The sequence below is a fragment of the Manis javanica genome, chromosome 4 (assembly GCF_040802235.1).
Source record: "Manis javanica isolate MJ-LG chromosome 4, MJ_LKY, whole genome shotgun sequence".
Classification (NCBI taxonomy): Eukaryota; Metazoa; Chordata; class Mammalia; order Pholidota; family Manidae; genus Manis; species Manis javanica.
In genome coordinates this window covers 125,843,925-125,868,931 of record NC_133159.1, presented here as the reverse complement: position 1 = coordinate 125,868,931, position 25,007 = coordinate 125,843,925, and the positions used below count along the sequence as shown (strand labels likewise).

Here is a 25,007-nt window from a genome sequence, read left to right as displayed (position 1 = left end):
AGTCAGAGTAAGACAAATACTATAGAATATCTACTATATGTGAAATCTAAGAAAACCAAAATCGAAAAGCAGAGAGTAAAATGGTGGTTTTCAGGGGCTGGAGGGTGGGAGCAAGGAGATGTTTAAGGGTCCAAATGTGCAACTAGTAAGTAACTAGACATGGAGACCTAACATAATATAGTGATTATAGACAACAAAACTGTATTATAAACATTAAACTTGCTAAGAGACTAGGTTTTAATTGTTCCCAACACCAGAAGAAAGGATAAATATGTGAGACAATAAGATGTTAGCTAATGCTAACTATGGCAATAAAAACGCATCCAGTGAATACTGTTGTACAGCTTGAACTTACACAGTGTTGTATGTCAGATATAACTCATTTTCACTGTACATAATTTATACCTCAATAAAGTTGGTTTAAAAAGCAAAAAACATTTAAAAATAATGAAATGGTCATATCTTTGCTTTCACCATGCAATTTCACTTCAAGGCATTAAAAATTAAATTTTACAGAATATTTAATGCGAAGAAAAAGTCTTATGATAATATTTAAGTAAAAAAAGCATGATAGAAAACCAGAATTTCCAATTATTTGTACAGGCTTTGAAATACATCAATATGTTTATGATGGTTATCTCTAGAAGGTGGAGTTCCAGATCAATTTTTTTACATTTTAGCACTTTCCAATTTTGCATAATACACGCATATTTAGTTAGATCATTAGAAAAGTAAAGTATTATAGATAATCCCATGGACAGGATTTCTTAAAATGTATTCATTCACTTGCTGTTAACACAGACAGTGGACCTACCATCTTTGGGAGACTGGGTGGCACCAGCCTCAGGACGGGCAGACACCACAACCCACTCCATTTGCCTGGTTGGGATCGGGGGTAACTCACTCCAGCATGGAGATCCCTCCTCAGTTTCCTGTCTTCCTCTCTCTGAAGCCAGTAATCCCTCCTGAAGACCAAACTCCTTAAGAAAACATTATGTGGCTTCTCCTCAGTCAATTCTTCAGCCCCTCCCACAGCCACATGGGCTTCCATTAATTCATTTCATCAGTCATTTATTCTGCACCACCAGCAGGGGGCCCCCTCAGCCCCACCTCCTCACCCTCCCATTAAGTTGACCCTTCATCCTCCAGAACTCAACTCCATGGTCACCTCTTCTGGGACACCTGGGGTGAGGGGGCACCTGCCCCAATCAATCACACCTTCTACCAGCCTTGCCAGAGCGCCCTGACTTCTTATTGCCTTGCGCTTGTCACCAGCTCTTATCCTGTGCCTGTGTGATTCTCTCATTAATGTCCATCCATCCCTCCCGCTGGACTATAAACTTGGGACAGCGGCCCCAGGTTCCGGTTTTGTATTTCTCGAGTATTGCATGCTCCCAGTACAGTGTCTGGCCGCTCAAGAAGTATGTGTTGGATGAATGAATGTTTCCTCATCTGTAAAATAAGAAGAGCCCACCTAGATTTCAATCAGCAGGGTTTAAAAGCCCAGATTCTGGAATCCTCCACTCCCTCCAAGGCTGGCTACCCCAAAAGTCCTGGAAACCCCAGATAATATCACCCTTGTTAACATATTCACAACTAGATCATCCTTCAATTCCCCAAGGCACCCAGGCCCTAGAGATTTAAGAGCAGGAGTGAGGTAGGAAATCTTGGTGAGTCACCAAAGGTGATTACTGATTTGGAAGATTTTTTAAAACTACTGTTGCATCTCCCAACGATGCAGTAATCAGATGAGCATGTGCCTGGCATGGGAAGAAACACACAGAGGTGACCTCTCTCCCTGCTCTGGGTCTCTGCAGGTGAGCAGGTATAATGGGAAAAACAAGTACCTCCTAAGGGCCAGGCACATTCTAAGTGCTGTACCTTTAAGTCATTTAATCCTCACCGCAACCTTATAATAACGTAGGTACCACTATGGTCCCATTTTACAGATGAGGAAAGTTGAGGCACAGAAAGATTTGAGAACTTGCTCAAGGTCACAAAGCTCCAGTGACCTTGCAGTTAACCACTGTGCTATGCACTAAAGCTCTATCCTCCACCCCTCCCCATTCCACCTGAGGTTTCACTTTCTGCGGTTTAGGTCTGGAAGCAGATGATTCTCCTTCCAACAAATTGTCAGGTCAGTGGTAGCCTAAGGCTAAGTCAGAATGCTTTGTCATCCACAGCACTTGACCTTATCAAGTAGGCATTCTATTATATCACATCCATAAAAGAAGGGTGAGTACAGTAGAATAAGATACTTTGAGAGAGACCATCTTCACATAACTCTTTTTATAGTATATTTCTATAGTTGTACTATTATTAGTTATTGCTGTTAACCTCTGACCATGCCTAGTTTATAAATCAAACTTTACCATAGGTACATGTAGGTATAGGATAAAAGGGTGTGAATACGATTTGGTATTATCTTCGGTTTCAGGCATCCACTGGGGGTCTTGGAACGTATGACCCTTGGATAAACAGGGACTAGTGTACTGCCTTTCATATTTAAAAAGCAAATGTTGCCAAAAAGAGATACAAATGACGTCCATTTGACCCACCGACTCTTGCTGAACAGTGCTTCCCTAGTGGAAACAGGAGGAAAATAGAGCTTGGCACCCTTGTGGGTCACGTGGCAAGGACTGGCTTCCCAGGCTGAAACTAGAGAGTGGTGGTGGTTATGGAATGAACACTGACAGGTTCCCCCTCGCCCAAGAACATCACTCACTAGTCTGCAGGGAGCTTCAGCTCTCTGTCCAGAGCTGTGGTCTTCTTAGCAGGAAGCCAGCCCAGCGCATCAATTATCAGGAACTCTTTAACTGGGACCCCAAACACCCTGATTTAACCCTGGATGAAGTGATACACATAACGTCCAAATCCTCATGACCCTGTGGCAAGCCAGTAAGTGGACAGCGACCCTGGGGACTGTGGCTGCACCACCAGGCCAAAGCATTGCAGGGGATTTCACGCACACTAAACAAAAAGAATGCCATCTCCGATGGAGCTCACCCACTGCCTCTCCTGGGCGCTCAGCACAGTACCTGGGCAACCGGTTCTGTTTCCACTGGGCTTAAAATAAAATCTAAACTCCTTACCATTGCTTCCAAGCCGTTGCGCGATCTGACCAACCACCTCCACGCCCCAATCTACCCTCCTGGGCTCCAGCCACACTAGTTTGCTTTCCGTGCCTTCTGTTCCCAGCTACTGCAGGCCTATGGCCTTTGTACTCGCTGTTCCCTTTACCTGGATTATTCCTAGATCTCAACCTGGCTGCGACCTTCTCATCATTCGGATCTCAATGCAAGCATCACCTCCTTTCTCCCAGGCCTTGGCCATCAAAGTCAGACTTCCTACACCGCGTCTCTCCAAACTGCAAAGAAACTATGCCTGGCCTTAGAACTCTGCCTGCCGCAGAGGCCATTCAACAAAATGTTTGCTGAATGCAAAAATGCTGAACCCACTCAAATCTACTCACCCCCCTCAAAATACCTGGGAGAGAGTCATAAGGAAAACATGGACTAGCGACTGCACAAGTCAACTCAAGACAAAGGCAGTAACCAGAGGATGAACTGGCAAATGCCATCTAAAGGAGGCCCCAAGAAAACCCCTTTCGTGATGGAGCACACACTTTCCGAGGAGAGAAACCAGAAGGACCGGAACAAGACCGCCGCCTAGCGGCGAGGGCGGCCGTCTGCAGCGTGCCGCCTACCTTGAACTCCGGAAAGTTGAGGCGTGTATTCGCGGGTCCAGAGCGCGCGCACCAGCGCCGCCAGCTGCTCGGTGACCTCGGCGCGGCCCGGCCCCGCCCCTGATTCCCTGGGTTAACTGGGGGCCTCCACTCGCTATCCTTTATAAACCGTCAGGTTAATGGTGAATCCCGTAAAGCCTTGCAAAATGAACTAATCATCAAATTTCTAACTAAAAAAGGAGATCAGCCGGCTGCATTATTACATCAATGCTCTGAAATGTTACTGACTACTTGATAAATAAGTGATCATCATTTTGAATACCTGCCTTGATATGTCAAATAGGGCAGCAGCAGGTTACCTAATGCAAACAAGAAGCATTTGTTAAAGCCTAAAGATGCTTAGAACGAAAGATTGCACTGTGAATTGGAGACTTTAAGTGTTTCTAGAAAAAGCCAAAATTTTCCCTCTCTGGAAAAGGATACCTGGTTGAATGCACAAGGTACTTTCCATGACCTTCTGATTTTCCATGACCACTGGAAATTTTATGGCGGACTTCAGAAAAGCATCTCTGAAATTTCATCTTTGATAATCATGCCAAGCTCCTCAACAGCACACCTTTTCTTTGAGAAAACACTAATTCATGTTTAACTCTCTGCTGTGTCAGGAATTCTGCTGATGCTTTGATACATTATTCAAACCCAAGTCTTGCCCCATGCAGCTTGATCAGTGAAATGCTGGAAAGAAGGTAAGCTCACCATTCTTATTTTAAGAGAGTGACAGCAATGATATCTGTGGACAAAATACTGAGAAAGGGCTGTGGGGTTTGTAGTCATAGAAGAGAGGTGTAACAGGAAACCAACAACTGGAGATTTATTCATAATAAACTTTTAATTACAGTCTGGACAAATTACCCTTGAACACATTTGAATTTTAATATACAATTCAAGAGTGCAATGCATTCCATAAAGGAGAAACTCACAGATAAAATATTTTCACTAAAGAACAAAAACAGAGGTAAGAAATCAAAGAGCATTCTTGGTTATCGAAATTCAGCCTTCAACAGAACTGTGGGCAGTGCCCGGCACCCGGGATGTGCCTGCAGCTTATGAGGCAAAGGGGTACTTCCATCTCAGAATGGCTCCATGGGCACTTACACTAACAATGTACTGGCTTCCTGGACTTATCCAGATGCGGGTAATGTTACCGCTGTGTCCCACCCCGACGTGAGTCACTTCAGCTTCATTATAATCCCAAACTTTGACCAGATGGTCATTTCCACCTGAAAAAGTCAAACAGTTTTCTGTGGCACTGCAGCAATAGAATAAATAGCCCTGACCTCAAATCACTGGATTAGTTTCAGTACATTCCCTGTGTGCCTGCTTAAAGGAAGAAAAACCTGCCTTTATAATAACTCTTTTCCTCGATTATAAAATTCCAGGTCTATTGTAGTCAAAATTGGGGGAAAAAAATACAGAGAGGGGACATCACCCTTGATCCCACCACAGAGAAGTAACCACCAGTAACATCTCGGTTTAGTTCCTTACAGTCTAAGTATACAGGTATACATCTGTATATGTGATTGGGATCACATCGTGTCTGGTTTTGTATTGTGCTTTAGGTAAATGTAAATGTGAGCCATGAATTCATTTGGAGCATTTATTTGTTAATGGCCTGAAGAATCAAAGAGTCCGGCAGGAAATAATATTGGTGGTATTCCTACAGGCATGTTGTGTGGAAAGTGCCCCCTGGAAATGACTTACAGGCCTAGCATTTAAGGCTTCAGTAGGAAATAACAAAGCAAGGCACGCTGGACAGCCCAAACCATTTAAAGTCAAACTTCGTTCGGTCATTAACACCCACAACAAAAAAACAAGCAATGTAAGGCTTGGCTTTTATTTGTCCTCCTGAGGCTCATGGGAAAACATTCCCTCTCACTGAAATGGGATTTCTGCATTCTGCTTTGGCGGCCACACCTAGGGCAGCGTTTCAGGCCTGAATCTGACCACATTGCCCTTCGGATCCCTTTGTGGTCTGGTCCCTTCCTGCTGCCTTCCGCCTGGCAGGTTCCTAGTTCCCGTTTAATTCAGCTGGGTTTGACTCTGTCCTTATGCCAGGAACTAACCTGTGACAAAGTGCACTCCTTCCAGTGTGGTATCCATGCCATTGACTGACCCAGACAAGGAACCTTCCAGCTCTCTGATCACTGACCCATCAAATACTTTCCAGTAGGCAACCTGGAATTCAGGAAAGAAGCATTGGGCAGGAATCAGCTCAGTGGAATCATCCACACCCAGGCTAACACAAGATGGTTCTACTTTAAATAGAAGGTAGCAAAAATATACTCTGGGTGATATATCTGCTGAAATTATGAACAGGCTAAAGGAGGGGGTGGAGAAACCATTTTAATATTTTTAGTATTGGGTTTTTAATTCGCATCTATTTACAGAGATGCTGATGGGCTGCTAAAACCAGATTGTGACAGAAAGTGCCTTTGCTTAGACTAAGCACATTGAATCTGAGGCAGGCGGTTGAAGGAGGAAGGAAACCACCACAGAATCCAGTTTCCTGTGTGTGTTCCTAGGAGAGGGAGGCTTCAGGCCTGCAGGAAGGGGAAGCGGTTCCTTCCTTCAGCTTGGGGAATGAGCCTGCAGAGAGTTCTGGAGACCAAGCCTTCCAAAGTCCCCTTCCCACTGCGACTGGTCCCCCCACCTCTTCCTCAGCCCACCCTTATCCCCACCTTTCTCTTCAGCCTCAAAGCAATAAAATATTCCACAGGGTGGATTTAAAGGCAAACTGATAGTAAGGTCCCCTCCTGGGGGAGGGAAGGAGGTTAGGGGTGGGGGGTGGGGGGGAGACAGGCTCAAGGGAGGAAGATTTTGCTCTGAATATACTACTTTTATACTTTCTGAACTTTGTAAATGTACAACCTATTCAAAAATAAAATTGCTTTCCAAACAAAGAGTTCTTGAGCAGGAATCATAAGTGTGAACTCACAGTTCACCCCCTTGTTTGTGAAATGAGAGGTTTGTTTGATGCTGATGGAAACTTTCTATGATCCACTAATTATGTCAGGAATCGGTATTCAGAACCTAGCTAGAAATTGTGGATGCTATTTAAGAAACTATTTTCTTTTTTGCTTCATAATTTTGACTGGCACTTGATTACTTCAAGAAAACGTTCTGTTTTCAGAGCAAAAGCATAAAAGAGTATAAAAGCTCGCCAAAATCCTTGTTTCTCAGGAACCGTATCTACATTAGTAGCTGGTGCTTGACCACCTGCTTTCTTGGCAAAAAGATCAAAGTGACGCTCTTCTGGGCAGCCTTATGGCACCTCAGGCTTTCCCAGGTATCCTCCACCTGGGCTGGTCTTCCCTGAGGTCTAAGTATGGCTCGGTCCTTGTCACTCAGGCCTCAGCTCAACTTGACCTCCTTAGGGAGGCATTGCTGACCATCCTCACTAAAGCAGCTTCCTTCCACCCAGACAGTACAACCGAGTCTATTTTCTTTTTAGGCCTTTCAGCAACTTTATCATTCTGTTCATTTCTTACTCATAGTCCATTTATGTATTCATTTACATGTGAACTGAACAACCCGTTCCCTCCCACCCAAAATAACTCCCCACAGGATGTAAGCTCTGTGACAGCAGGGACAGTGTCCTGTCCCCAACCCTCAGAATAGGTTGACAGATTTATGACGTATGGTTTGAGTACTCTGGTGAAAATGCCATTAAGAAGGAAGCAGGCTGCTTCAAGTCTCATGAGCTGAAACCTAGAATATGGCAGAAGCTTTTTGAACCATAGAGCAAAACATTTATAGAGGTGCTGTGATGAACTCCCTAATATCCATTCCACGCCAGTTGGAAGAGGAAGCCTATTTAGACCACAGGGGCGCCATGGGGTTGGCGGGTGGGCAGGCTTTTAATCCCGTTTGGGCCAATGAGACACAAACTGAGAAGGTCAATCTGCAGAGACTAGAAGGGAAGCCAATCTCCGTGCCCTCCCACAACATTCCATCTGGGTCAGCAAATCCTGGCTCGGACCAGGATTTCTTGCGTTTTTATGACAGTGTCTTTGAGCAGTAGTTCTCAATCACATGGAAAGCTCAGGCAGAAAAAAGCCCCACTCTTAAATTCTAATTCTGTAGGGGGCAGCAGGTGGAGAGGCACGTTTAGTATTTTTCCTACTATATTTTTATACTTTTCACTTATCAGCCTTTTCTGTAACTAGTGAAAAGATAAATATGCACCTTCTTCAATGATCTCAAAGTCATCTCAAATCCAAATCAGGGGAGCCCAAATCCATCAATTAGACCAAGATCTGGCTCATCTGTACAGCTGGATAACACCCTGGCATCCTTGTGCCCCTCCATGTGACTCTCCTGAAGCCTTTTGCTTGCCCCAAGAGGAAATATTTCCCCCAATAGAGGGACCGATCTTTACTCAAAGACATGGACTCCCCAGCTAAAGAAACTTGATATACTGATGAACTAGAGCAATGAGAAATGAGGAGCTCTACTGTCATTTGATTTGAATTTAGTAAAGGTGACAGCTGGCTTGGGCACAGCAATTCTGTTCCAGCCTCAGAAATTTCCTAATAATAAAAACTGATATTTATTGAGCACCTACTGTGTTTCAGGCCCCTGCTATTAGCAGTACGTGAGCATGGCTGTAATCATCATGGCAATTCTGAGGTTGACAGTATCATCATTTCCATTTTACAGATGAGGAAGCAAAGGCACTGAAAGGTTATGTAGCATTTCCAAAGCCACATGGTGGATCTATGGCAAAGCCTCCTTCTTTGTACTGGTATGGCTTGTTTCTGGAGCCTGCACTCTCGGCCACCATATTTCACTTTTCTGTTGTACCAGAAAGATCTTGACTCTTGCTGACAGTACTTAACCTTTCTGTCTGTCCCACTGGTGATGATCTGAAACTCTTCAGGGTGGTAACAAACACACTGGAATAAGGTGTTGGCCAGAATCATCTGATTCCTCCTAAGACACCTGAAAAAGAAACTCAAGAGCTGTGAAACTCAACTTTCTCTTTCTTAGAAAACATCTACTATTCAAACTAGATTTGGTACAAGCTTGGATTTGGGTTGATTTGTCTATCCCAAACAGATTTCCTGTTAACTCTGTCCACTCCATTTCTGTGTCCTCACAATGCACCTTACCAGGGGCAGTCAGAGCATGCTGGGTGGGGTCCTTTTTTTAAAGAAAAAGCACAGAACTCCATGGGAAGCCTCAAGTTCCTGTGAGAAGGAAGTAGCAGAGGCTGACCTCAGGTCAATCTGCCGTCTCCATACCAGGTACTTTATTCCTGAGGCCACCATTTTGAAGTGAATGCCTTTACAAGCTGAGCATCAAAGGGTGGGGAAGGGCTTTTTAAAGGTGGATATTATTGGGCTTTACCTCTAGGGATTTGGGTTTAGGAGGCTGGGAGAGGCCCATACATTTACATGGTAATCAGTACCACGTGAGTCCATGTGCACAGTAGTTTGAGAAACATTGCTTTAGCTATTGTACTGAGAAATATGTAAATCAAGCTCCTCCTTCCATAGGAGATAGGTGACCATCTCACAGGCCAGGCTCTGCTGGCTGCAAAAAGCCACCTTCTGTAGTTTCTTCTCATTAGGGAAGTTTTCGCACAGGGTATCTGAGCTGAGCATTTTTAAAAGATTCTGGTACAAATTAACCAAATATGTCTGCTACACAAAAGGGAGGCTTTAAAGATTTGAGGTGGTCACAAGCATCCACAGAAATAAGTTCAGACATGCCGTTCTCGTTATGTATTTTCCCAATGGGAAGTTCAGGAGTAATGTGAACATGACCTGTAAGTGCAGCCCTTGGACCAGCACCGGGAACATCACTTCGGAACTTGTTAGAAATGCGGAATCTCAGGCACCACTCTAGACCTACTGAATCAAAATCTACATTTTAACAAGCTCCCCAGGTGATTACTGTGCACATCAAGGTTAGAGACACAGGGAGGTAGAAGACAGAGGTTTGCTTAGTTTGGGTTTTTTTTTTAATGCCTTAAATAAAAAGTATTCTGTCTTTGCCTTTAGTTCCATTCTCCTCTCTTCAATCAAGACCATCTCATATTTTTATACAATATCTGTATCTATAACTATATATCCCTATCTCTTTTCTCCCAGCTCCATACATATCCAAGTCTCTAATGCAGTTATCACGGTGGGGAAGCATCTTAGGAATGGTAGAGGGGTGCTAGGCAGGGAGAGGGGTTGGAGGAATAGGGTCTAATACTAAGTAAAATCAAGCAACAAACATGCATATAGAAAATAAAATAAAATAAAACACTGTCATTGAAAATCCTTTGAGTTACTCCAAAACTAAAGTTCACACTTTGGTCCAGTGACCTTGGGGTCAGCCCCTCTATGGGGATGGCAGTGCGCTTACAGCATGAGAGCTCCCCGACAATGAAAGAAGGGCAAAGTCACACCCCTCACCCCCACTCCTACCCTGTCCCCCATGGCAAGCTCATTCTGGGTTTGACTGGACTGGGCAGAATGCCCAGAGGAACTGCCTACATTATTTAAGTTATTTCCCTTCTCCCTTTTTGGGGGATTCTCAGAGTTGCATTACTATAAGTTCAATCATGCATCACTGTGGGTATCTGTAAAGCTACTTTCCATCCATCCAGAAATTTCTAATGTCCTGCTCTTCCTGGAAATGACACCCTTTCTGCCAGCATCTGTAAACCCTGCACAGTCATGCAGATAAATAGCTTCCGGTGAGCACCCCTTTACTGTTGCCTTAAATAAGATTCCCACCTTGTGTGTGAACCTTCTGTCAAGTTCAATAATGCATTTTGTGTCACTTTGCCCTCCCCATCATAGGTAACCTACACAAGGTCCCAAATGATGCAGGTCCCATCCGTGCTGGCGGTGACACACTGCTTATTGTCCTTCTTCACCCGAATGCAGGACACAGATGACTTGTGCTCCTTCAGAGCCTCCTCCAGCTTCTGGGTCTGGCAGCCTATCTGCCACACCCTCACCTGAGAGCCACACACCCAGGCTCAGTACAGACGGGCACTTTTGAAGGGATAAAAAGATTCCAAGAGCTTTTTCACCTCTGCTGTGCTGGACTTGTTTTCTTTAGCTCCCTGTTCTCATCACAGTTGAGCGGGGTAGGAATGCTAAGTTGTGGGGCAGGAGCATTCATCCGTGGAGCCAGGAAAATGCTACCACTGGTCCTGCCCCTGCTTCTACTTTGAGGGCTGAGAAATCTATCAGATACCCGCTACTAAAACCCATACTGCCAGGGCTGCTGCTAAACCAAGGGAAATAATGTGTCTACTCATTTCTGCTGAGCGTTGCTCTCAAATTTCTGGTGCCATCAGGAAATCTCTTGGGTACCCATAGCCATATTTAACTTGCACATCAGCTGCTTAGTTTTAATCATTTAGAATCATCAGTTCTCAACCTTGTCACAGTCAATACCCACTTTCTATAATGAGTATTTTCCAACACCCCTTTACTATTCTGAAAGGAAACCCATAGGTAATACAACTACTCGCCACACAAAATTCCACAACAAACAATATGATGCCCTAGTTGGCAATAAAAAGGATACATAAAAGGGAAGTTATTTATCTGTCTTATAATAAACACTGTCACAACTATACCAGAAAACATAATAATTTAGTCAGATGCATATACCGTCTTATAGCGAATATGTTGGACATAAAAAATAAGAGGAGGAATAGCTTTTTGTGAAATAAAATTATTTCATGTGAAAGAACCATAGTCGAGGTGAACACTAGACTAAAACTAAGTGTTAGGATAAGTAATAACAGACTAATGTCTTTATACCTGGTAAGAGCAAAATAAGCTTCAATGAAGGAAGGAAAACATTCTAAGATACGTTCTTAGTAAAGAAGATGAGGAAACATGAGGTTATCTCAAATGAGCTGGGCCAGATTCATTTCTATAGTGTCCGAATGATTCCCTGTTTCTGACCTGGGATGGGATAGCGACTATTGCCAAAGAAAACAAATCTTCCATCTTAAATGCCCACTGCATTTGGAAGCATACATTCACTCTTTAGCAAGAGTGATATTCTAATTTTCTTCCTACTATGGTGTGGGCACCAGCCAAACAGCCCGAGACCGGAACTTTAGATGTGCTGGGCATTAGCCCTTTAGAAGCGGGATTGCAGGGAGGTGTGGGCATGCATGGAGGGAAGAGGACAAGGTGTTGGGACCGGGGTCTTCAAACTCTGGCATTGGCCATGTGCTAGTGAAAATGAAGGTAGTTGAGTATTTCAGCAACTACTGCATTCATAGCAGTGCACCCCTGCTGCAAATCTAGTCTCTAGCACTTACAAAGACCTTCTAGACTATGTCTTTTGGAAGAAAAAGTCTGTAATAGCTGCATGGAGAATGGGAAGAGGAGCTGACATTGTTCTTGAAAAGATAGCTGTGCGGAGCCAAGGGCAGTGAATTGGTAATGTGTGATTTCCTGAGTAACTCTCATCAGCCTGGGCTCAGGCACCTAGAACACCAGTGGTCTGGCTGAAACCCAGTTGAGGCATCAGCGAGGCAGATGTCCCAGAAGACTGGAAGAGCAAGCAAGGGCGCTGAGGGTGTCAGCAGCAGCGCGGCCGAAGGGATAAGGGAAGGGAGTAAAGCAGTGACGGTGGTGGTAGGCGGAGAGCAGGCAGATGGTCTGAGGCTGAGTATGTCTATGGAGCACCTGGAATGTGCCTAGTCCTGATGACCATGGGCTCTGAAGGTAAAATGTGCACCAGATTTTGAAGAATTAATACAAGATAAAGAGTGTAAAATATCTCATTAATAAGAGTATTGTTATCTTCACTTTACACGCAGGAAATGGAGCAGAGATAGATCACACAGCGGAGAAGTGGCAGAAGTGAAATTTGGGCCCAGGCAGCATGACTCTGGATCCCAAACACTCAGGCACTCATCAGATTGGCCCAAAGTCTTCTGGAGACTACATCAAGATGCTGTATCTTTCTCTCCCTGGTAAGTTATTCCCGTGATAGCATGCAGAAAAGAAAATACCCTATGTTGAGAAAGGGAAGGCTTTGAAATAGCAAAAAAGCTGGGGAGAAGGGCAGGAGAAACCCTGAGATGACTGTGTGAGTGAAAGATGTTTTAGAAGTCTTGAGAAAGTGTAATAATTTTAAATGAATGGTCAAAGTGTCTGGGTAGATTGAAGAATTTATTCTAAAAATAGCATCTTCTTTAAAAGATAAGATGAAGACAATTTATATAACTGTGGTCTTTGAAGGAAAAGAGCAAATATTCTAAAACTCTGGCAAAATGCCAACAGTGATTCCACGGAGAATGCTTTTATGTTTGTATCTGAAATGTCCTTTCTGTGAATAGATACATTTATATGCATATTTATATTATCAGAACTTCAGTTTATCATGTATTTTAGGGTTTCATCCAAATCTGAATTTGGTCCTGCTTGACTCCTAGTACAGGTTAAAAAAATCAAATAAGTGGCCTCCTATAAGGCCATTACTCTAAGTCAAGGGCTATTTGAAAAACATTCTGCTTTTAACAGTAGTACCTCCCCTTCCCCACCGCTGCTGATGACCCTTTTACAGTCGCTGGTGGTGGCGATGGCCGTCACTCCAATCCTGTGGGCATTGTTAATGACATATATCAACCGGCCTGTCTCTGGGGCGAAAGCTCGGATTTTCCCATCGTCCCATCCTGGCATGAAGGAGAAACAAAAGGCAAAGATCAGTGTATTCATGCTCTTTCCGTAGGCTGTTACATCATAAATGAGATTCAGGATTGGGAAGCAGTCATACTGATGGAGGAAAGAGGCTGTCATCCCCCAATTACCAGGAAATCACACCCCCTTTCCTCTGACTCCTCGAACTGGTCACACCTAACTGAGGGAAATGAGTTGCCTTAGTTGAACCTGCCTCTAGGTGCACCCCAGTCCAGGAGAGAGAAGTTGGGGTGGGGAGGAAGGAGTGAGACAGCTCACCTTTCTCACAGGCTGCAAAACTTGTGAATTCAACTAGCCAGTTGATATTGCACCTGGGACATAGAATTTAACACCTTCAAATAAATGGTGGCTTCCCATCCCTCCCCCTCCCCTTGAACCTGATGCTCATTCCCCCACTCCCACCATCTTCTCCATCTCAGTGAAATGATGGTGGCATCCGTCCAGTTGTTCAACCCAAGAACTTCAGAGTCATCCTTGAATCTTCTCTATTCCATTGTCCAACCCAAGCCAATACCCTGTGCGTCAGCAAGTCCCATCAACTCTACAGTTGAAAGACATCCTGAATCCGACCACTTCTCAACCCTTCCCCTGGGACCACCCTTGTCCATGCCACCAGCATCTCTCTCCTGGATTATTATAACAGCTTCTTCCCTGGCCTTAGACTCTTGCTCCCCTCAACCAATTATCAATGCAGGGGCCAGGGTGAACTTCTTAAAATCATGCTACCTCCTTGATCAAACTTTCAGAAGCCTTTCCGATCTACAGTGAAAATCCAACACTTTATCCCTCCACAGTTATTAGTCTCTCTCTACCCACCTCAACTTCCTCTGTACCACTGTCCTCCAGTTCTGACCCCAGCTTTACCACTAAGCTGCAGATACACTACTGGTCCTCTTTCTTTTCTTCAAATATGCCAATCAATTTTCCCACCTCAGGGCCTGTGTAGTTACTGTTCCCTCTGCCTGGAATGCCCATTCCCTACGCCTTAGGTGACTCGCTCCTTCTCTGGGCTTTAGTGTCACCTCTTGACCTTAGCATTTTTAAATAAGATGCTCAAGGTAGATCCCATTCCAGCAAAGACTTGAGGAAGTGAGGGGGTGAGGGAGGGAGTTATGAGGCTGGCTAACTGGGGAAAGAACATTCCAAGCAGACAAAATAGCTAGAGCAAAGGCCCTATGCACAATGTTTGAGGAACAGCAAAAGAAAAGGAAATATGACTAGAGAGGGGTGAGCAGTAAGAGGCCAAGTCTGAGGTGAGAAGGTGGAGGTTGGAAGGACAGAAGGTCATGTAGGCAACTGTAGAAACTTAGAAATGAGTCCCCAAAATGGCTTGATCTGACTTAAGTTTTAAAAAGAGATCCCTGACTTCTGTGTTGAGAACAGACTGGAGAGAATAGATAAGGGTAGAAGCAGGGAGACCTGGTGCAAAGCTATGAGAATAGTCTGGGAGAGAGATGGTCATGGCTGACACAGGTTGGAGATGATGAGAAGTGACAGAATCTTGGGTATGCTCTGAGGGGAGAGCCACTGGGGCAAATGGATGTGGGGTGTAAAAGAAAAGGAGGAGGTGAAGACTCCAAGATTCTGACCTGCGGGTTTGTTAGCTCTAAGTATAATATAAGCCAAGAGCTCCTGGGGCCACTATGTGGAGAAGACATTACCAAGGGTGAAGCCAACACAGAGGAAACAAAGCCAATAAAAATGGGGATGAAATGGGTTCCTGGTATCACCATTTAATAGCTGTACTGAAAGATCCACTTGACTTTGCATGGATGTGAACAAGTGAGTTTACTTTTTGAGCCCTGAGGAAATCTGCATATGGACTGAACATAATGATGTTTAAAGTTAAAATATTTTGGCATAAAATAAATTCCCTTTGAGGCATAACATAGATTAAGTCAGGTTTTTTAATCTCTTGAACAACAAAAGGGGTTCTAACACAAGGCCTCCGGTCCATTTTGTAATTGAATTAGTAAATTTCCTTACTAGAGTGGAAGCTACATGTTATATGCAAAAATGTGGGAGAAGGGAAATTGTGACTTGGTAATTCCTAGCTCAGAAAGTCTCCCAGATGGAAGGGAACCCCAAAGCGAGGCTAGATGGGAAGTAAGGAGGAGGTAGACAGTGGAAGGCCGTTCCAGGTTATCCACATGTAGAGACTAGCATACGGGGAGAATGACAAGATCCAAAGCCACAAGCCAGAGCCCAAAGCCAAACTTTGGTATGTCAACGTTACCCGAAATGATGCTCTTGCCGTCTCTCATGAAATCAATGCCATGGCAGGTCATGTTGGGTACAGTGATCCGCAGCAGCTCCCTGTTGGACAGCGTGTGCCACACCCTGATGTCTTTCTTGGCACAGGTGGCAAACAGCTCAGCAGTGCCGCTGTGAAGAAGCAAGCCCCCGGGAGAATAAGAGATGCAGCCATAAAATACAGTGTTTCTTAGACGCGTATTTGACACATTTGAGTTCCATAAGGATGTAGGGAAGGGAGCCTTTTAGACATAAATTATCTTGAGGCTTAATGGCCTTATAGATTTCTTGTATAAAATGGCATTTGATGCCCATGAATCACGTGTGGACCATCTTTTGTAGTCCTTTCCCTTTGGGAACAGTTGGAACAAAGTTGCTCAAAAAGGAAATGTCAGTTTGAAAGTCTTTCAATGCCTTGGTGCACTGAAGGATAGTAACATTTTTGAGGTAAAATACACTTTGTGGAATATTTACCTTAAAAGAGCCTAAACAAAACTTTTCCTAAAGTAGATAACTTAAAATTTCAAAGTCGAAAATGAATTAATGTTTGCAGATAATCCAAAATATGACTTTGCTTAGTTATGAGAAAATATGAGATTGTGGACAAAAAAAGAGAATCCCAGAATAATTGGTCTATCAGGTTTTTTTTTAAAGGACAACTTGTGAACAGAATGAAAAATCCCAATATGTAAAAAAATTACAGATTATTCCAATTTGTACTTCCCTTTGAGGGAAAAAGGATTAATACTGGAATACAAGAAATACTATCTTCTTTGTAAGTATGCATTTCCAGTTATAGTTTATGTGAAGACAGAATTAACTAATGTTCTATCACTTACACAGGTATATAAAATTGTCAGAAGCATTGAACTGAACACCTAAGAATATATTATTGTATGTTACTTATACTTCAATTTTTTTAAATGTTAAGGAGTCATAATTAATCCAATAGTTAAGGGATCCAGCATAAAGAGTTTGCTCTTGTAAAACTGCAACTGGAAAGGGTTAACAATTGTTACTGTGCTTTCTACCCTGAAGGTGCCCAGAACTCCCATAGCTATGGTGTCTGTAGAAAAAGGTGGCAGGAAACCCATAGCCTTACCAGCTAAACGGGCCAGAAATTAGAGTTAAGGGCTGGAAACCAGCTGGAATTTTAAGGTCAAATCCTGGCAGCATGACAACAACAGGAGTAGAACCTAAATTCAGATTCCAAACACTGCCCAGATTCCTGTCTGCTGAATTTCTTCCAGGAGGAAGAAAAACGAGGAAGAGACCAGAAATGACTCTAATTTTCTTTTATTCCATTAATTTTATTTATTTATTTTTAGGATTCTGTTTTTGCAGATAGACCCACATGTGATCAATCTCAGACTTTCTTGCCTTTTTAACTAAATACATTCATCAACTGTGCTCAGCTTGGCACAGTGGCAGGAAGCTGAAGCTTATAGGCTTAAAGTGTCAAAAGCCAGAGCCTAAGGTTGTAACCACACCTGGAATTAGGGCAAAATCCCTACAAGCAAGGAAACCAGGGAGATGATGAGCTTCATCTCTACATAAATCCTTGGGTGACTAATTACGCAAGCCCACAGGAAAACCCAAAACCAGTGTAAAATAGTAGAATGGAAAGCCATGAAAACATTAGCCTCTGTATGCTATGAGGAAGACAAGCTGGCAGTTTGTGTTCAGGCCATAGGTCCTCAGAGAATACTATGGAATTCAAAGTTACTATGACATAGTATTTATAATACTGAGTTTTCAACAAAAAATAATTGAGCATGCAAAGAAATAGGAAAGTATGGTTCAGGAAAAAGGCAATCAAAAGAAACTAAGTCTAAGTAGACTGAGGTATTGAATTGCCAAAGACTTCACAGCAACTATCAAAAATATACTCAGAGTATTAAAGGAAACTGATATTAATGAATGGAAGAACTAGAAACTAAAAATGTACATAAATATATAACATATATATGTAAGTTCTATAGGTGAAAAGGACAGTAACTGAAATAAAGAATTTACTAGATGGGCTCAACAGACTGGAGATAGTGAAAGAATCTGTGAACTTAAAGGTAGATTTAATAGAAATTACATGATGACAAAAACAGAAAAACACTGAAGAAAAATGAACAGCCTAGAGATCTGTGGGACAAAATCAAATTTCCAGCATGTGTAACTTGAATCTCAATACAGGAGAAAGAAAAGGTGAATACATAATAACTGAAAACTTTCCAATTTGGTGAAAACATCAGCTTACAGATTAAAATCTCCTAACAAACCCTAAGCAGGATAAACACAAAGAACACTACCTCAAGACTTATCATAGTCAACCCAATGAAAACAAAACAAAAGAAATAAAAATCTTGAAAATAGATGTTGTAATGAGAAAAACCACATGGTACAAAGAGGAGAATGATACGAATATACATCATGAGTGCTTATTAGAAACTATGGAAGCCAAAGGCATTGTAATGATGTATTTAAATTAATGAATAAAATGTATCAGTGAAGAATTCCATAACCAGTAAAATAATTATTCTTCAAAAGTGAAAGCTTTAAAAAGGTATTTATAGATAGACAAAAACTGGGAGAATTTTTCATCAGAGATGTATATATTTTTTAAATGCCAAATAAAGTTTTTTAGGCTGAAAGGAAATGATACCAGATGGCAACTTAGGTATTTAAGAAAGAATGAGGAGCATCAGAAATGCTCAAATATGTGCGTAAGCACAAAAGGCATATCTTTTTATTTCCTTTTCTTCTCTTAAATTCTTGAAAAGTTTATTACTGTTAAATCAAAAATTATAATGTTGTATTGATAGATTTATAATATAAATCAGTATGCATGGAAATAGTAGCACTAAAGATCACAGTGGTATTAAGGGAACTATATTGTTGCAAAGTTCCTATATTGTATTTTACTTGAAGTAGTTTCAACATTAACTCTAAGCAGACTGTGATAGGTTAAAGATATATGTTGTCATCCTTAGAGCAACCACTAAAAAAATTAATGCAAAGATATATAGCTAGAAAGCCAAGATGGCAATTAAGTCAGTAGAACACTTTAAATCGAATGCTAAAATAATTTTTCGGATTAAAACAAAAGTGGCAGGAAAGAAGTAATAAAAGAACAAAGAAAAGATGAGACAACAGGTGGCAAATAACAAAATGGAAGATTTAATATAACCATATCAAAAACTACATTAAATATAAATGGACTAAACATTTCAAATGAAAAGTAGAGATTATTAGACTGGATAGAAAAGGCAAGACTAATTATGTGATATTTCAAGGGATGCACTTGAAATATAAAGATCCAAATATCAAATTTATATATTGAAAATTAAAAGATGTTTTAAAAGTAATATTCAAAGAGTACAAAAGCTAGAATGAATATATTAGTAGCATAAAAAGGAGATTTCAAATCAGAGAGGATTACTAGAGACAAAGAGGAATACTTAACAGAGATTAAAAATGTCAATACCATCTGTAAGATATAACAACCACCATATATGTATACAATATCTATGTACCTACACCTAATAACAGAGCTAAGAATATAGGTAGCAAAAACTGACAGAAATAAAGGGAGAAATCTACATTCATTACTTGAGACTTAAACACATTTCTCTCAGTAACTAAAAAAACAAGTAAACAAAAAATCACTAAGGATAGGAAGACCTGTATGACATTAACAACAGTAAAACCTTTCATAGAGAAAAAGAAATTACCTCCAAAGTACATTTGAATTATTCCATTTATATAAAGTTCTAAAGCAGGTAAAATTAATCCATAGGGCTAGAAGTCTGGATAGTGATTATCTTTAAGAAAGAGGATGAGGGTAGTGATTGGGAGGGGTGTTTTTGGGTGATGGAAATATTCTATTGCTTGATCAGGGTGATAGTCACATAAGTGTGATATTTCATTGAGGTGGTTTCCTTGTGATTTATGTACTTTGGGCATGTAGATTATATTTCAGTACAAAGTTCATTAAAAATCTTTTTAACCTAGCCAAATCATCACTCAAGTCTGAGGTAAAACAAAGATACATTCATGTAAGTAAGGACTACATTTCCTATACAGAGATTCTGAAAGAATTACCAAACATACAAATGTGATGCGGTCCAGCTGCGCCGAGTCAAGCAGGTCCTGAAGTGCGGAAGGGGGGGTGAAGAAAAGAAAGAAAGACAGAAAGAGCTGGGAGGGCTGATGCTCCCGTGCATCGCCAGCAAAACTTCACTGAAGGTCCAGGGTTTATATAATGCAGTGGGGTTACATGATTCCAGGACATAGCATTATCCAATAGACAATCAAGCACAGTATTGATGTCAGCGGTAGCCAGGCAAAGGTAGGCTCAGCAGGGTTCCAGTTAGTTGCTCATGGAATGTGTAAACAGAATGTTCTTTGTTCCTCATCCCCACCACATCGGCAAGTGGGGGAAGGGCATAGCCAGAAGCAGGGGCGGTGTTTCCACACATCTTCAAGGTCTCCCTATTTTCAGAGTGAGGAGTCTTGGCTTGTCTTTGAGGACAAGATATGTTTTTGTGGACAGATAACTTCCAAGAACTGCACTGGTTGTTCTCAAGCAGGTGCTTTCCCATGCTGCGTTCAGACATGGGGGAAGGTGCTTTCCCATTCTGCCTACAAACATGTGAGAAGACAAAGGCGGTCCCCAACATCTCTCCCTTTTTTCTTTAATAAAACAACCAGCCTAACTCAGACTGGGTCAAGGTATGTGCCTGTCTTAGGTTGTATGGTTGAAGTAAATCCTTACCCATCATGGGGCTATAGTCCTCTGTCGACCACTCCCTGTCTTAGGATGGTATTTACAATTCAACCATATCTTACCCGTCATTGGCTACCATACTTGACTTTAGAACTTATTATTTTCAAGTGGGGGGAGGCCATCTGCAATTTCAAATAACACAGGTCTCAAGGCTTGTTGGATGAGTTTCTACATGCTGTGAGGGACACAAGGCCCTAGTAACAGCAACAGAAGACATAAAATGCTTAGGGTTAAGAGAGGTGTGACAGCATGCCAGAGACTATTCAGGGGTTCTTTGCACATGTCTTTTATCTAATTTAATATATCAGATGCAGTTTTAGCTGCAAATAAGATATGATTTAAATGGTTCTGTGGTGACTGGGGATATAACCCCCCCTTTTTTGTTTTTTCCAATTGAGCTTTAAGGGTGCCATGGGCATGTTCCACAATTCCTTGGCCTTGTGGATTATATGGTATCCCAGTTTTGTGGGAAATATGCATTACATGGCTGAGATCGAACATGTCGAAAGACAAACATAACTTGAATATATATATATATATATATATATATATATAGGTTTTGACAAACTACTAGTTAAATTGCATACACACATTAACAGAATAGGAATACAGATACATAACAAAGGCAGACTTACAATTACTAGTTATATCTAATGAAATTAAGAAAACTAGTTAGATAGCTTAGGCATTTGTAAAAACTTATTGACAACATGAGGGATATCATCTCATTGATTTTGGGTATTTTGAGAAATTGAAACAGCACATTCTTGGAAATAACTATAAGGACATGTCCATATCAGTTAAGCTTATATTAGCATTAATGCATAATATTTTTTATTAGATTTTCTGGAAGTTTTAGAATGCCCAATTTTCACAAGTGCTTGTTTTTAAATCAATTTTAATAATACCTTCTGGAGGTAGAAAATATTTTTTGTTACACACTTAGACACACAAACATACACACCGAGACATAATGACTACGGTTAGCAACACTTTTCATATAAATACATATACACAGACAAACTGACATAAAGAATTGATGAGTTTCTAATATTCAATGGTCTTCTTTCTTCTTAGTTTATTTGATTAAAAGTACTTCAGTTTTCAAGAATACACTCTAAGGGCAAGCAGTTTACATAACTGGGTTAAGGTTTAGACGGCCCCAGACTAACAGGGCCGATGAAGGCTCTGAACTGATGGGGACTGTGTGTGTCCAGGGGGCTGGAAGTGAAATGCAAGTACAATTCTAGCTCCAGTCATTTAAAGCCAGGCTGTATTGCAGAAAAATTTCTTCTATCTCAGGGAGTTTACTTTAAGACTTCTCAATTCTCAAAGATAATGATGAACTTAATAGGTAGAATAGATGTTCACTAAAAGAATTTAGAAAACTAGCTCCATATTGTAGTAGTTCATGGAACTTTTGACTATTTTCTTCCCTTGTGGCAAAATATATTTAGCTGCATAACGTTCTATTGCATACTTCTTTTTAGAGTTTAGGGATCGAATTGCTCTCAGTTAGTTTTCCTAGTTTTTTCTGCCTGAGCTATAGTCATTCCTCAAGAGGCCCCTGCCTGTCTGATAAATGCAGGGACTGTGTGACTTTTCCCTACTAGAGCCCTGATCTGAGTCACAAGCTTGTTTGGCTTCCCTGGGGCTGTTGAGGAGGAAATGCTTAGCTCTAGGATGACTGCCTCTAAGGAAAGCTGTTAATAGAATAGAGCTATTTACATGTTGATCTGAGGGTTCAGCTTAATCACAGGCTCTATTTACATTACACAGGAGGAAGTAACGCAGGCCTAAGAGGACTGCTTTGAATGGAGAGCAAGGTGAAAAAGCAATCTTTAAGGTCAATGATAGCCATATTCCAGTCTTTTGGAATCATAGCCGGAAAAAGGGAGGCCTTGTAGTAAAGGTCCCATAGGTTTAAGAACCGCATTAATTTGCCTTAAGACATGTAAGAGTCTCTAATTAAGGTCCACAGGCCAAATGTGTCCACCGGAACCTTTTTTGGACCATGGGTAGAATAATAAGTTTGTAATTCCTCTCCTACTTTATTCCATAAATCTATGTCTACTGTCCCGTCTTCTGGAAACCACGGGCAGACTTCCTTAATAAAGTCTAAAAATCTTTCTAGTTGGGGCTTCCCTACTTTAATTCCCCTAACAGCCAATAATTTCTTCAACCCACAGACATAAAGCTGTTTGCTTTTTGCCTGTCCCATATTGGACTCCCAGAAAAATCACTTATCACATCCACGTTGCGTGCGCGCCTCTTTCATGCGTCTTCTCCGGTTACCTTGGCCAAGGCTTTCTCTTCTCGACGTGGTGGCCCTCACCTTCTCCCTCTTCTTCAGGTCCCTGTTCGGGCATCACTTGACGCGGTCCAGCCGTGCCTAGTCGAGCAGGTCCTGAAGTGCGGAAGGGGGAAGAAGAAAAGAAAGAAAGACGGAAAGAGCTGGGAGGGCTGACGCTCCCGTGCGTTGCCAGCAAAACTTTATTGAAGGTCCAGGGTTTATATAATGCAGTGGGGTTACATGATTCCAGGACATAGCATTATCCAATAGACAGTCAAGAACAGTATTGACATCAGCGGTAGCCAGGCAAAGGTAGGCTCAGCAGGGTTCCAATTAGTTGCTCATGGAATGCTTAAACAGAATGTTCTTTGTTCTCCATTCCCACCACATCGGCAAGTGGGGGAAGGGCATAGCCAGAAGCAGGGGCGGTGTTTCCACACATCTTCAAGGTCTCCCTATTTTCAGAGTGAGGAGTCTTGGCTCGTCTTCAAGGACAAGATATGTTTTTGTGGACAGATAACTTCCAAGGACTGCACCGGTTGTTCTCAAGCAGGTGCTTTCCCATGCTGCGTTCAGACATGGGGGAAGGTGCTTTCCCATTCTGCCTACAAACATGTGAGAAGACAAAGGTGGTCCCCAACACAAATGAAAAAAAAAAAAGAGGGAGATGTGTGAAAGGAAAAACCAGTGATAAAAGCAAAAAACAGAAGTCATAGTAATTAATTTTAAAAAAGCAATAATAATATAATCTGGATCTATAATTCCAAATAATGTTAGCATGGGAGATGATGAGAGAAAGTAAAGAGGGATGTGAAATATACTGAGACTCTTGCTTCTTTGGAAAATCTGATACAAATATTGGTTAACCGTAGCCTTTGCCAGAAAAATGTTTAAATATGATATTAAAATTCAGGGGCAATCACCAAATGAATAAACATAAAGTGAAGAGATTCCAAATCATGGGCATTAGAGAAAGGAAAGACTGGATAAAAAAAAAGATCACTGCATTAAAAGATAAGAAAAGGAAAAATGAAAAAAAGAAACATATTAAATAGGAAACATCTATAAGCTTATTAGGTAGTAATAAGTATGAATGGGTTAGATTCTATTAAAAGACCAAGACTTATCTAAAACTAAGCAATGCTAATAGGTTGAAAATAGCATGGAAAAAGATGTTCAGTTTCTTTTGCTACAATGGATGTTCTGTAATAAATATTAGCTTATGTGCAATTGGTAAATAGACAAATGATAGCAGAATATTGCGGAAGCTGCATCTGTTCATACATATTTTTTTCCAATATATGAATGCTTTGGTACACAATGTAATAGCAGTTGAAAACAAAGTACATTAACACAGCTAAATTAGAAGTAAAGGAAGAATACAGTTGTGTACATGATACTCATTTACTCCATGTTCTTCCTCTTAGCCCAGGGTTCTCCACAACTCAGTCGTGTAGAAGGAGGAGAATACAAGGGGGGAAGGGGTAGTGACTGTTAGTACGTTTCATTTAGGGTAGTAAGATGCCCTAAAATTAGACTGTGCTGATTAGATTACACAACTCTGTAAATATGCCAAGAAACAGTGTATTGTATACTCTAAATGGGTGAACTTTATGGTATCTAGATTATATTACAATAAAGCTGTTTTCAAAAAAAAAAAGGAAAGAAAAAGAAGAGTTACAAAACCTGAAGAGCTCAATGACTATTTTAAGAATTGAAAAGATAGTTAAAAGTCTACTCATAACAGGCACCAGGATCAAATAATTTTACAGATTGATTGCACCAATCTCCTTAGAAAAGGAGGAAAAAAATAAGACAGAAAGGAAATGACCGATCAATTTTCAAAAAAGGTTCACCACCAGCCATTTTCACTATTAGAAATATTTACAAGAATCTAATCACGACTCAGGGAACCAAAAGTACATTTCATGATCTTAAAGATGGAGTTTTCAAAGGAGTCTTTCTACCTATAAAAAAATGATTTTGAGTTTTATAATGTGTTTCAATATCAGAGAGTGGCAAACTATGACTGAAGCTCTTTTTGATATCAAAACTGCTGGTGGTTGTTTGTTTCAGTTGTTTGCTGTGGGACTGACTAAAAATTACAGCAACTAGATCCAGAAGACCTCTTTTACCCACTACCATTAAGAATCCCATACCTGAAAGACCCAAGAGACATAAATAAAGGGTTTGAAATAAGTTTGAGAAAAGGTGGCCAGTAAGCTTTTTTCAGACAGCAGTGGGACAACAGAAATGTTTTGC

General features: G+C 41.3%; 1 protein-coding gene across 5 annotated transcripts in view; it reads right to left on the bottom strand.

Moving 5' to 3' along the window:
- Positions 1 to 4,588: 4,588 nt before the first annotated feature.
- The window catches only part of LOC140849025 (cilia- and flagella-associated protein 52-like), a 41,476-nt gene continuing 21,057 nt past the window's right edge, over positions 4,589 to 25,007 (bottom strand). The window contains exons 1-6 of one of the 5 annotated variants that reach the window (XM_073234814.1): positions 19,777 to 21,306; positions 15,656 to 15,804; positions 13,249 to 13,394; positions 8,310 to 8,686; positions 5,809 to 5,920; positions 4,589 to 4,965 (exon numbers count right to left, since the gene is read on the bottom strand). In XM_073234814.1, coding sequence (XP_073090915.1) covers positions 8,678 to 8,686; positions 13,249 to 13,394; positions 15,656 to 15,804; positions 19,777 to 19,889 — 417 coding nt within the window. In that variant the 5' untranslated portion in view covers positions 19,890 to 21,306 and the 3' untranslated portion in view covers positions 4,589 to 4,965; positions 5,809 to 5,920; positions 8,310 to 8,677. The other 4 variants (XM_073234816.1, XM_073234817.1, XM_073234813.1 and 1 more) reach the window with 4 other exon arrangements.